The sequence below is a fragment of the Astyanax mexicanus genome, chromosome 8 (genome assembly GCF_023375975.1).
Source record: "Astyanax mexicanus isolate ESR-SI-001 chromosome 8, AstMex3_surface, whole genome shotgun sequence".
NCBI lineage: Eukaryota > Metazoa > Chordata > Actinopteri > Characiformes > Acestrorhamphidae > Astyanax > Astyanax mexicanus.
Window position 1 is genome coordinate 6,682,194 of NC_064415.1, and position 13,005 is coordinate 6,695,198.

At 36.6% G+C, this 13,005-nt stretch overlaps 2 protein-coding genes across 2 annotated transcripts in view; both read left to right on the top strand.

Moving 5' to 3' along the window:
• Positions 1–13,005, top strand: part of LOC125803953 (tripartite motif-containing protein 16-like) — a 97,123-nt gene that overhangs the window by 28,509 nt on the left and 55,609 nt on the right. The window lies entirely within an intron of this gene.
• LOC125803820 (tripartite motif-containing protein 16-like) lies at positions 2,762–7,322 on the top strand. Its single transcript, XM_049482125.1, has 6 exons — positions 2,762–3,429; positions 3,548–3,643; positions 4,005–4,238; positions 4,877–5,036; positions 5,421–5,474; positions 6,695–7,322. Exons 1-6 carry the CDS (start codon positions 2,839–2,841, stop codon positions 7,231–7,233), a joined length of 1,674 nt encoding a protein of 557 aa, XP_049338082.1. The 5' UTR covers positions 2,762–2,838; the 3' UTR covers positions 7,234–7,322.

A 13,005-nucleotide genomic window follows, 5' to 3' on the forward strand; every position in this document is an offset into this window, starting at 1 on the left:
CTGGGAGTGTAGGTTTGGATTTAATGATCAGTCTTGGAGTTTGTTCTGTTATTCCTCCAGATACACATTCAGATACAATAACAGAGAACTTTTACTGGGACGGCTGTTAACTGTCTTGTATGTATTGGTTCTCCTGAATTCAGTAATAAATACTTGGTTTGCTTCCAACTTCACTCCACCTGTCTGCGACTCTATCAAACGAACACGTAGGGGAGTTGTACCCCAGAGGAGGGGTGGGTGTGAACCCATCTTTCATTTTCTTTTTTACAACACTAGTAAATATAGCCTTCGCATTTATATTACATTATGTGTTCATCTCGTAAATATAATATACTGCATGTTTTGAAGGCATTATTAATTGGGACTCGATAAAATGCAGAATGTAATTTTTTATTATTAACCAAAAAAATAGTTAGCTAACCTTTCTAACTCCTTCATTGATTTCACTGATTGAGTAAATTCTGCGGTAATAAGAAGCTCTAAATATCAGTTAATTGGTTAAGTTACCCACTGTTGTTACCGGATTTAGCGTTTTACCGAGCCCATTATTAGTGTGGGTGTCGTACTGAATCAGGTGTAAATGATAGAGATTATTAAATGTGTGTCTTTGTGCTAAAATGTGTGTGTAGTGTGTAAATAAAAAGTGATTAGGTTGGTGTGGGCTATTGTAATGCAGGTCAGGTGTGACCGCTGTAATGAGTAAATGGCAAATTCTGTAGTTAGGAACTTTACTTAAATTACTTGTATTATTTATTATTATTACAGATGACAGCCACACTCCCCTGGATATCTTTAAGATGTACTTTCCAGAGGATGCTCTGGCAGCCCACTCAAGGAATAACCTGGACAATTTACACTGGAAAGAACTACTTTCCCACAGACCAGATTCTCTTATTACTCTGTAATGTCACTGACTGACTGAGGTAAGATAAAATTGTTGTAATTTTATGTGTCAGGATTTTACCCATATTCTGTGTGTGTTTTAAATAATCTGTAAAAGAGTTTTCATTGCCTCTTTTTTTCTTACACTGCACACTTTCCAAATGTTTGAGCCATTAGAGTTTAGAGTACTAAAACTTATTTAAATAGTGTAATTCCAGATAGCTTAACTGTGTATCATTGTTATTGTGAATACATGGGGAGAGTATAAGCTAAAAATCAGTTGTGACGAAATATTGGCTTTAAATATCGGTCATCTGCCACTTGTGATCTTTAAATATCGTCATCGGCAATTAAAAAAACAATAAAGGTCGATCACTAGTCTATACGTTCCTCTATATACACACAGTACTAAGGAGTGGTTCAGAGGGAGCTGTGCCGTGAGTGGCTGTGCTGGGGGTGTGTGATGAGATGTTGGGAATTTTAAAGAAAAGCGTAAATCAGATTGATTCACACAGCATATAATTTAAAATGTCGTACGTTCTTTGAGTCTACTGATTTTCACGATTCTAGCTAAAAAACTGTGATCTGCAGAGCCTTTTAAATTTTTTGTCCAAAACTTTTAATTGTATTCCTATGGGAAAATGTTTAGCTGAAAAATGCCCGCTGTAAGAAAACCGTACGAAGTATTGTTCCAAAAAGCACAAGCAACGTAATTCAGTGGTTGTAACATGAAAGCAGTAGGAGGAGAAGCATATAGAAAAACGCAAATAGAATAATAATAATAATAAGATTTTTTCCAAGCCAACTTAATAATTCTCAATCACAGTGGATATAAGTTGCCTAGCTGGTGAACTATCTCTGTTTTGTGTGTGAAAGCTGGTTAGCTATGCTAGTGTAAATAGCTGTAAATAAGATTAAATAGGCTGTTGGAATGCTGGGTTAGCATATCTAGCTACTTTATGGTCAGTGTTCACAGCAGTAGCTACTTCAGACTGCATTTACTTTAAATACAATACGACCAGAAACCACTTAATATGAACTACTACTACTACTACTACTACTACTACACACACACACACAGAGTGAGTTGACCGCAGTGTTTTAAAGGAACTGGGAGCTGAATGATCAGGGAGGTCAGTCAGATCTGGATTATAAGATATTAAACATATTAAACTATATAAATCAGTTTAGAATGTTGTGTTATATTTTTAAAAAAACTATATTTTGCTACTAAGTAATAATCTCAACTGAAGGGCTGTATTATTTATAATAACATAAATATCAGATCAGTATTGTCTAAAACTCAGCAATAAGAGTCTCTTAGTAGCTGAACAGACTTTAGTACTGTCTCTGTTTCTCTTTCTTTAATGCTCAGGACCCCACAGGACTGCAGTAACACTGATTAGCATGGTGGTGGTGTATGAGGTGTTAGTGTATGTTGTGCTGGTACGAGTGGATCAGACACAGCAGTGCTGCTGGAGTTTTTAAACACACTCCTGCAGCTCTGAAAGGGCTTGTTAATGAGCTGATTATTTGGGTGTTTGAGAGGTTCAAGCTGCCAATGTTGGGTTATTGAACAACTTTGTTGAGTCCAAATTCCATCTGATTGTTGTGTCTTATCTTGTCTACTCTTCTGAATATTCGGTGCAATTACACATTCTCACCAGAGAGGTCTCCAAATCCCCAAATCTCACAAACATGCAGTCTGTCTCTTTAAGTGAGATTGAAAGTAAAATCTGATCATTTCCTGGATTACCTGCAGGTGTGTGAGTGTGTGAATCGGTGTGTGTCGCGTCTGGATCTACAGTTTTGTCATTAATGTGAGTCTCTACAATAGTTCCTGTTTGAGTCAGATAGTGTGAGTATTGTTATCTTGGCTAATAAGTAGAATTACAGGATAGTTCTGTTCACTTCTCTCCAACAGAGAACCAGGAAACAAAATCTTCACACTGTAAAATGGCAGAAGCCAATGTTTCACTGGCTCAGGATGAGTTCAGCTGTTCAGTCTGCCTGGATCTCCTGAAGGATCCAGTTACTATTCCCTGTGGACACAGTTTCTGTATGGTGTGTATTAACAAGTGCTGGGATGAGGAGGATCAGAAGAAGATCTACAGCTGCCCTCACTGCAGACACACCTTCACCTCAAGACCTGTCGTGAGTAAAAACACCATGCTGGCTGAGGTGGTGGAGAAACTGAAGAAGACGAGACTCCAGGCTGCTCCTCCTGATCACTCTTCTGCTGATCCTGAAGATGTGGAGTGTGATTTCTGTACTGGGAGAAAACACAAAGCCGTCCAGTCCTGCCTGGTGTGTCTGGCCTCTTTCTGTGAAGCTCACCTCCAGCCTCACTACCAATCTCCAGCCTTTAAGAAGCACAAGCTGGTCAAAGCCTCCAGACGACTCCAGGAGCAGATCTGCTCTCAGCACGAAAAACTGCTGGAGGTTTACTGTCGCACCGACCAGCAGTGTATCTGCATCCTGTGTACCATGGATGACCATAAAGCACATGATACAGTGTCACTTAAAGCAGAAAGATCTGAGAAACAGGTCAGTGTGTAAATGGAGTAGCTACTCCAGATTATAGGACCTAATACCTTCACCTGTCCCATGACATGTGGCATTTTAATTTTTAATTGATGTGTTTTGTTGGTTGGTTTATTTGCAGAAGCAGGTGGTGGAAACACAGAGGAAATACAAGGAGAGAATCCAGCAGAGAGAGAAGGAGCTTCAGGAGTTAATAGAAGCTGTGGAGACTCACAAGGTGATTTTTTAAATAAGTAGAAGAATAAAGATCTGATTTCTCCCATTAAGGGTAATTATTTAATTACTTAACTAAAGGTGTCCTCATTTTTAAAATGTCATTTAAAGTCACATTTTATTTTAGTTTTAGTCATCAATTATCAAAATTAAATAATATTTACAGCTTCATGAAGTTTGGATTTACACAATATTTATGTCACGTCTTATTCTGTGAGATTATTGGCTGGTTGCAAATAAAAAATCTGACTACTGATAAACTCTGATGTTCCTCAGTAATCAGATTATGAAGTGCATGTAAATCCCCTTATTGATGTGAATGAACTGCTCCTAACATTCTCCTCTCTCTGTGATTCCACTACCAGCGCTCTGCTCAGACAGCAGTGGAGGACAGTGAGAAGATCTTCACTGAGATGATCCTCTCCATTGAGAGAAGACGCTCTGAGGTGAGGCAGATGATCAGAGATCAGGAGAAAGCTGCAGTGAGTCGAGCTGAAGAACGTCTGAAGAGACTGGAGCAGGAGATCACAGAGCTGAAGAGGAGAGATGCTGATCTGGAGAAGCTTTCATTCACAGAGGATCACATCCATTTCCTCCAGGTAACAGACTCTGTTTTTCTCCCCAAATACAAAGTTTATTTTAGACTGTTTACACCATCTTTTTAATGTGATCTATATCTGATATTAGTCTGAACAGTTCTTAAACTGAAGCTCATGCACTAAAGAGCAGAGCTTCACATGAAGTTTCAGTTTCACCAGTGACTGAAAGCTGAGCTTATCAGAGAATGAGTTCCAGCTCACTTTAAATAAGGGCATGTAATTTAGCCTCTTTCTGTCATTCATTTCTTTTGTTTAAACAATTCTAAACTTTTTATTTTTCTTTGATCTTTTCTTTGAGCCAGCTAATGGCTGTGTTCAGCAATTTCATTGGAAATATATTTTCCAATATATTTCTACCACTGAAACCCTCCCTCACTGCTGTTGTCCATTTTCCCTTATGCTCAATGTAAGTTTTGATGTAAATGTTGCATGAATTCTGATCGGTCTTGGATATTGGATATGTATCAGATTTCAATAACAGATTTTTTTTCCTTTCACACTGTCTCATACATAATTCATCTGAATCATGAATGACTAATAAGATCAGATTGAGACCAGATTTTACCTGGTTTAATTCAATATAAATATGATTTAGAAATTGTTGAAGGTGTTATGTGTTTGTTTTTGTCTACATGTAGAGTTTCCAGACTCTCTCAGCTCCTCCTGGATCTTCAGCATCACCTGCTTTTACTCTCAGTCCTCTCAACACTTTTGAAGTTGTTATGAAGTCTGTTTCTCAGCTGAGAGTAAAACTAGACGAATTCTGGAAAGAGGAATTTGAGAAGACATCAGCTGCAGGTATATTAAATAAAAATTAAATAAAGTAAATATATGAAATGATAAGTCCATAAATAGTCATTCTGCACTCAGTACCTCATAGTGACAAAGTAAAAACAATTTAAGATTTTTTTAAAAAGTAAAAGAGTGTGAAGAGTTTCAGAATGCACTGTAGGTTCTTCTCTAAATCCTGATGAAGTGGTCAGTAGTTTCTGGACTGAAGTGGTTGAGACTGTATATAAGGTGTGACTTTATTGTGATTGAAAGTCCAGGTAGGGTAGATTAAGACTCTACATCTACATGGAGAGAAAATCCAGTATTAGATTATTTTAATGTTGTAGTAAATGTACAGAGGGAACAGAAGCTCAGTGATGTTGTGTAGTAACTGTGTACATTTTCCTGTAGTGAAGGAAGTGCAGATCATTTCTGAACCCCAAAGCAGAGAAGAGTTTCTGCAGTGTAAGTCCAGCCCTTTCTCTCTCTCCCCCTTTCATTCTCACAGACTCTCAGAAATAACACCACAATCTACAAATACACAAAGTTTAATCTGACATTTATACATCTATATTAAATAATTAACTGTTATATTTCAACTGCTTATGTATAAAGAAAAAAGACCCACCAACATTCCTTATGAACTTTGATTTTGTGATAATGGCCTATCATAGTTTTGTATTTATTTAGATAAAACACAAAATTTGTGTTTTATAATAAAAACAATGAACATTTTACTACAAATCTGCAATTATTATACAACTCAATCGATTCTCTGTATAATAGATTAAAAAATGAGTATGTTTTCTGGATTAGCGACTGTACTGAATCTCTGTGCAATAGTGAGCACTTGTATCCAGGCTGTTTCAGAGGCAAAGTGAACGTGGAAAATTTTAAAATGCCCCAATCAAACACCAAACAACAAAGAACAGTAATTTTAAAGTGCATCTACAAGCATAACCAAAAATGTTCAGAAATGTATTGTTTCTCTGAGATTTGTGACTAAACTGCAAATCACTTTCACCAATCTTTCCCCAAATATAGTCTCTGATCATCTTCTTTATTTATACTGATAAACGTCTTTATTTATACTGTAAAGTTCTACACAATTCTGGGCAGTTCTGAAAACTTCTTGATAGTTCTCACAGTTCCAGAAGCTTCTGGAAGTCTTTAGTATACTCAGCACTTTATATTTCACAAATATTCATAAAAATAGATCAGTTTCAGATATGATTGTGCCACCACTAGAGCAAAACCTATATTTTGTATATTCTAATTTTATTGTATTATTTTATTTTATCTTATTTTATCTATATATCTATTTTAATAACAGCTCTTTGGGTGTAAACTGGATCGTAAGATCACAATTTCGTTCCACCTCATGTACCACATGTGATGCGAATGACAATAAAATCTTCTTGAATCCTTTAATCCTTGAAACTTTCTGGGGAATAAAAACCTTTTTATTTTTTAAAGAATTAGGAAAACACACTTAACACCTGAGAACTAAATTATACATAAAATTGTTATGTTGTGTATTTGAATAATAATGAGAATAAATCTTTTTTTTTTACATAATCAATCATTTTTCATAGATGCTTCCAGTATGTTCTCTGGTTATTTCAGTTTTAGGGGCTGTTTTTAGATCATTTTCTAAAAGCTGATGGGTTTTCTCTCTCTTTCAGATTCCTGTCAGCTCACACTGGATCCAAACACAGCTTTTAAATACTTCCTCCTGTCTGAGAGGAACACAGTGGTGACCCGCAGCAACACAGTCCAGCCATATCCTGACCATCCAGACAGATTTGATAGATGGGCTCAGGTTCTGTGTAGAGAGAGTGTGAGTGGACGCTGCTACTGGGAGGTTGAGTGGAGAGGAGATGGAGGGGTTGATATAGCAGTGTCTTATAAAAGCATCTCCAGGAAGGGAGGAGGCAGGGAGTGTGGGTTTGGATGTAAGAATGATCAGTCTTGGAGATTGTTATGTTATTCCTCCAGATACACATTCAAATACAATAACAGAGAAACTGAAATCTCCGGAGTGCCCGTCTCCTCTAGAATAGGAGTGTATGTGGATCACAGGGCAGGAACTCTGTCCTTCTACAGCATCTCTGATACCATGACCCTCATCCACAGAGTCCAGACCACCTTCACTCAGCCGCTCTACGCTGGGTTTGGGTTGAGCTCCAACTCATCAGTAAATCTTTTACTTTCAGCAAAATAGATGAACATGCAGAACAAAGAGAAGAGCTGGATGAGATCAGATAAGAACTGCAGAATCTAGACTGTAGAGCTGATCAAATAAAGTTATAATAGTGCTGGGAGATATTGTTAATATAAATAATCATAATTCTGAACGGTAATTACGTCTGTCCCAGATTAGAACTGCAGTTACATTTCCTGTATGGAAAGATTTATTCAGATTTAGTGTTAAATAGTTTAAACCGTTTATATCATTAACAGAGCTCACAGTAACAGAGTTCATATTTTAAACTTCATATTACAGAATTTTATTCATTTTTAACACATTATCATTTATTATAAACTGAATGAAAGATCACAATAAAATGTTTAAATTATTATACTGTTTTTTTCAACATTTTTACATTAAAACAAAGAGAGAGGAAATCTATGTGTTAATGCTTTAACTTTAATTTTACAATTAATGTAATATCAAAAGGAAAGAACAGAATATATACAACATATAGTCAAATATAATAGAAAATATACATTTAACTTACTGTAAACTACACACATTAACTTACACTGTGAAACACAGTTTTACAATATTGCACTGTTGCTTAAATTTAATATATTTATCATCGCTGTCACATAAAAACATTATATATCTCTAAAGTAGCAACTTTACATTTCTATTTGCCCTTTCATCAGGAAATATTGACACAGTATGAAGATAAAGTATAAACATAAGATACAGTACATAAGGTTTTTGTGTTAAAGCAGTTTTAAACGAATTAATCTAATATATGTGCTTCTATGTTGAGTTGATTTATTTGAGCATTTTATCATTTAACTCTACACAGTTCTCTGTATTAATTTGATTTTATTTGTAATGTACTCAGATTGTATTCCTGTAATCTTGTAATGTTGTGGGATATATCTTATAAATAATAAAGTGGGAGCTGAAAGCTCAGAACAGAGGATCTAAATTGTCTAATTATTACTATTAGTTCTGGTTTTCAGAGCACTAGGAGCAGATGTCTGGGATAAATGGATGAAGATGAAGCTGTTTTCTCATTGGTGTCTTTTGCAGCATTGAACCTAGCATTCTTAGACTACGCTAGAACTAGAACTGATCCAATCAGGTTTATTATCACAACAATGGAAACACAATATATAGAAATAAAAATAAAAATATAATAAATACATTAACTTTAACTCTTCACTCTACAACATAATTACACTGTTTTAAAATGTACTGACCAGTATCGGCATATTCAGGTTTTTGATTAATCAACATCACTAAACTAATCCCTGTCAAAGGTGAGAAAAGTATCTCGCCCACAGAGTCCTATAGCGCACAAAAAACTATTTTTTTTATAAGCTATAATGACTATATTGTGCTATTAAAATGTTAATGTTGATAATATAATTTGGGATTTTGCACTAGGCTGTTCCCTGTTTTAGCTGCATATATTCTCATTGTAAACGAATGTATTTTAGTAGAATGTAAATATATTAAAGAAGCTTAGTTTGTCTGGAGTTTTTTCTGTAGCATAAAACCCACAAAGCTATAAAAACTGTGCTACTTTACTTCACCTACTGATTTCAAAAGACTAAAAGACATTTTTTCTCTTTAAAGCCCTTAACAGATATGTTCTATTACATGAAATAATGTTAACAATTAAAAAGGTTAAAAAGAAGAGAGGAGAATTAGCTCTGGAGAGTGTCTTCCGTGTTTATCAGATTGCTTCTGAGTGACTGAAATTAATGGGGTTTTATGGAGGATTTAAGCAATAAATCTAAGTTCATAAATGTTTTAGGATAATAAAAATAAAAACAGAACAATATCACATGATTCAGCACTGCAGAAACATTTTCTAAAGCTTTTAAACTCCAGTTATAAACCTTTTAAACTCCAGTTAGCTCTCTAACCACTCAGCACACATTAGCATCAATGCTAACTAGCTCCTCTCTTCTCTAGAACCTGTTTGATGTAGAAAAATGTACATTTATTTGCTGTTTTAGTAAAATGAATCATTTTGCTTTGTAAAATCAGAAGAATATTCAAAACAAGTAGTTAGACTCTTTTTTTTATCTTTGAGCTTTTAAAGGAGTTGAGGCTAATGCTAATGCTAATAATCATGAAGGAGGGGGCATGTTTGTTTACTTTGTGTTCGATCCTGTGCTGCACTGATATAGATTTACACCCACAGTGATAATAAACGTACAGAATAAGTAATATAATAAACTCAGGTAATTAGAAAAACAGTAATTAGAAGAAGAGCAGAATTTAGCTTCAACAACAGAGTTTTAAACAGACACAACGCAGAAATATGGGGGTCTTGAGGAGCTCCATTTAACTTATATCCTCCACCTTAAACAGAAGAGGAGCTGGTAAATTAGCTATTTAGATTATTAATAAATATTTACAGCTTCTCATTATCTCAGTGTTTTATTATATACATAAGAAACGAGTGAAATGGTTCTGTTTTACACCAGCCAGAGCTGTATAGAGAGAGAGTCGCTTCAGCTCCGTTTACTCCAATCTTCACTTTTTAACAGCAATGGCGACTCGTGGAGCTTCTCAATAGTTCCTGTAATTTAGCGACTAAAACTAGCAGCCCTACAGAGCTGCAGCAGAGTAAAGCGTTAGTGCTGCACTTTTACAGGATAAAACCATTAAACAACCTGATTTAATACTATCAGCACACCTGAATCTAATTCACATGTAGAGTACAGCATGATCCCCACTAAATTACCATCGTTAAGATCGTTAACAGAACAGATTAGGGTTAATTAGACAGAGCTAGATAAATGGTCCTGTCTGTGTTTGTAGGTTTTGTATTCTTGTTACTAAATGTAACTACTCCATTAATTTTAAGATAAGACTATTAATTCTGAATAAATAAATAATATCATAAGGTCTGAATTTATGGAACTGATTTATATGAAGAAATGTATAGAGAATATATAAATAAGGCAAACAAAACAAGACAAAACAAAAACTATACACACTTATGGATTAATCATTTTTACTAACCCTTTGTTTTTTATTTTGTTTTTATTTTATATTACATTTTATTGTTAATGAGTGTTTACAATGTTGAGTTTGTCATTGCACATATTTCAAATTTCTCAGTTTGAAAAGTTAAAATTATAAAGACTTCTCATGAAATAAATGTGTTGTTGTTAGTAAGTCAGAATCTGATTTTAAAACATCCCCAAACCCCCATCAGTGTAATTATATCAGTTAACATTAGGATATGAATGCTTTTGACTGCAATACGATAGTCAAAACTCAAAGCTCATAAAAAAATAAGTTTTTACATTTAAACAAAGCCTATCAATGGAATTACATGTACAGAAGGTATTTCTTTATAAATATTGTAAATTACTGCATTCTTTAGCTGCTAATGACTAAAACTGCAGTTCTGTCTCAGTGTTTAAATTGCTGATATTAACTTTCTGGAACTATTGGAGCTCCTCATGGGTCTCGAGAACACCAAGCATTTAGGACTTCCGCTGTAGCGACTCTGTCTCTATACGGCTCTGACACTAGCTAGCTAACTGACAATATTATATAAAAGAGAGAGCGAGAAGGAGGGAGAAAGAAGGAGAGAGAAAGTGAGAGAGAAATTAGGCTAAATAGCAGAACATAAGCTGGTTATAAACTGACACACAGCAGAGGAGCTGAGGAGCTCAGTTCCCCAGAACCTGCAGAGCTTCAGACACAGCTGCAGAGAACGGCTTCACTTCAGCTTCAACTGGATCCAGACTGGAGAGATAAGTGAATCTATCTGACTGACTTTAGTAAAGAGCAGTGGAGCTTCTGTGTTAGACGGAGTTTTACTGTCTAGTAGCCTCTGTGCTAGCTAACGCTAACAGACTAGCTAACGCTAACAGACTAGCTAACGCTAACCGGCAAGCTAACACTTACAAGCTAGCTAACGCTAACCGACTAGCTAACGCTAGGCAACTAGCTAATGCTAACCGTTTGCTTTAGCTCAGCTCAGCTAACTCAGTTAACCTACAGGAGAGAAACTCCTGTTTATGATTTAAACTATAGAACAGTGTGTGCTGAATCCAAACACTCAATACAGCCAAACAATTAAACAGTGGGGAAATCCCAGCTCCCTAACTAGTAAATATAGCCTTCACATTTATATTACATTATGTGTTCATCTCGTAAATATAATATACTGCATGTTTTGAAGGCATTATTAATTGGGACTCGATCAAATGCAGAATGTACCAACCTTGATGGTTATTTAAAATATATATATATAGCTAACTTTTTTAACTCCTTCATTGATTTCACTGATTGAGTAAATACTGCGGTAATAAGAAGCTCTAAATATCAGTTAATTGGTTAAGTTACCCACTGTTGTTACCGGATTCAGCGTTTTACCGGGCCCATTATTAGTGTGGGTGTGGTACTGAATCAGGTGTAAATGATAGAGATTATTAAATGTGTGTCTTTGTGCTAAAATGTGTGTGTAGTGTGTAAATAAAAAGTGATTAGTGTCAGGATTGACCCAGGCAGGGAGACGAGGAGACGAACGCAAGTGCAGGTAAGGGCGTGATTTAATAAATAAATAAATAAATAAATAATAAATAAACAAACGAGTGAAACAAAGGAACATAAATCTAAACAAACAATAGATACTAATAAAAATAAACAAACTAAACAGGTCAGGGAAATATATACAAGGAAAAACAACAAAGAGCTAAACTAGACCAAGCATAAATAAACTATACAGGGCAAGGGGGGAAACAAGGGAAATAAACAGGGAACTACAGGAAACAAGAAATAAACAAGAAGATATAAATATGGAACAAGGACAAGGGCTAAGGCTAAGGCTATAAATACAGAGAGACACGGACAGACAAACAACAGGAGAAGGTGCAAAGACCTACGAAGGACAAGTGACAAAGGAAGGCTTTATAGCACACAAGGGAAGTGGAAACACCTGGGGCTAGGGGGCGGAGCTACAAATTAACACAGGTGAAAAACTGCTGATACAGAACACAGGTCACGTGGGACACACACAGGCACGAGGACAGACAGGAAACAGGGCCAGGACATGACAGAAATCCCCCCTAAACGCGCAGCTCCCGAGGCGCGTAAAAACGTACCCAGGGGTTGGCGGCGGGGAGGGGCTGGGAAAAACAAGGGATGAAACCGGGGACTGGACAGAGAACAGAGACTGGACAGAGAACAGAGACTGGACAGGAGACTTAACAGGGCTCGGAGTGAAAAATCACTGGGGACAGGAACAGGAACATACACAGACACGGGGACCAGGACAGGGAGAGACAGGGGTACAACAAACAGGTGGGTGCCCAGGACTGGCAAAGGTCTGTGGGGAAGTCCAAGGAGCCAGCCTGGGAACAGTTCTGGGGTCAAGGTCTGGTGCCTCGGTGCCTGCCTGAGTTAACGGGCCCCGGGGCCAAACAGTTCTAGGAGCAGGGACCGGCGGGATGGCGACTCTGGCAGCTGGTGCTTCTGTGATTATTCAGTCATCTTCAGGGGCACAGTACACTAGAAACACCACCTGTGTAAAGAAATTCATTGCAAGAAGTACAGAGCAGATGCCCATGGAGGCAACTACAGAGAAGAAGCATCCTATCAGTAAAACAACACCATCTGATACTGAGTGTGTGAAAGTAATGCAGAACAGAGACAATGAGTCAAATGACCCACACGGGGGAGCTCTAACACAAGAGATGAGGCCACGCAGGCTGGTTAAACTCCCTGAACGTTTGAAAGACTTTGTCATTGACTGAGAGGTGAATGAAGGGATTCAAGAAA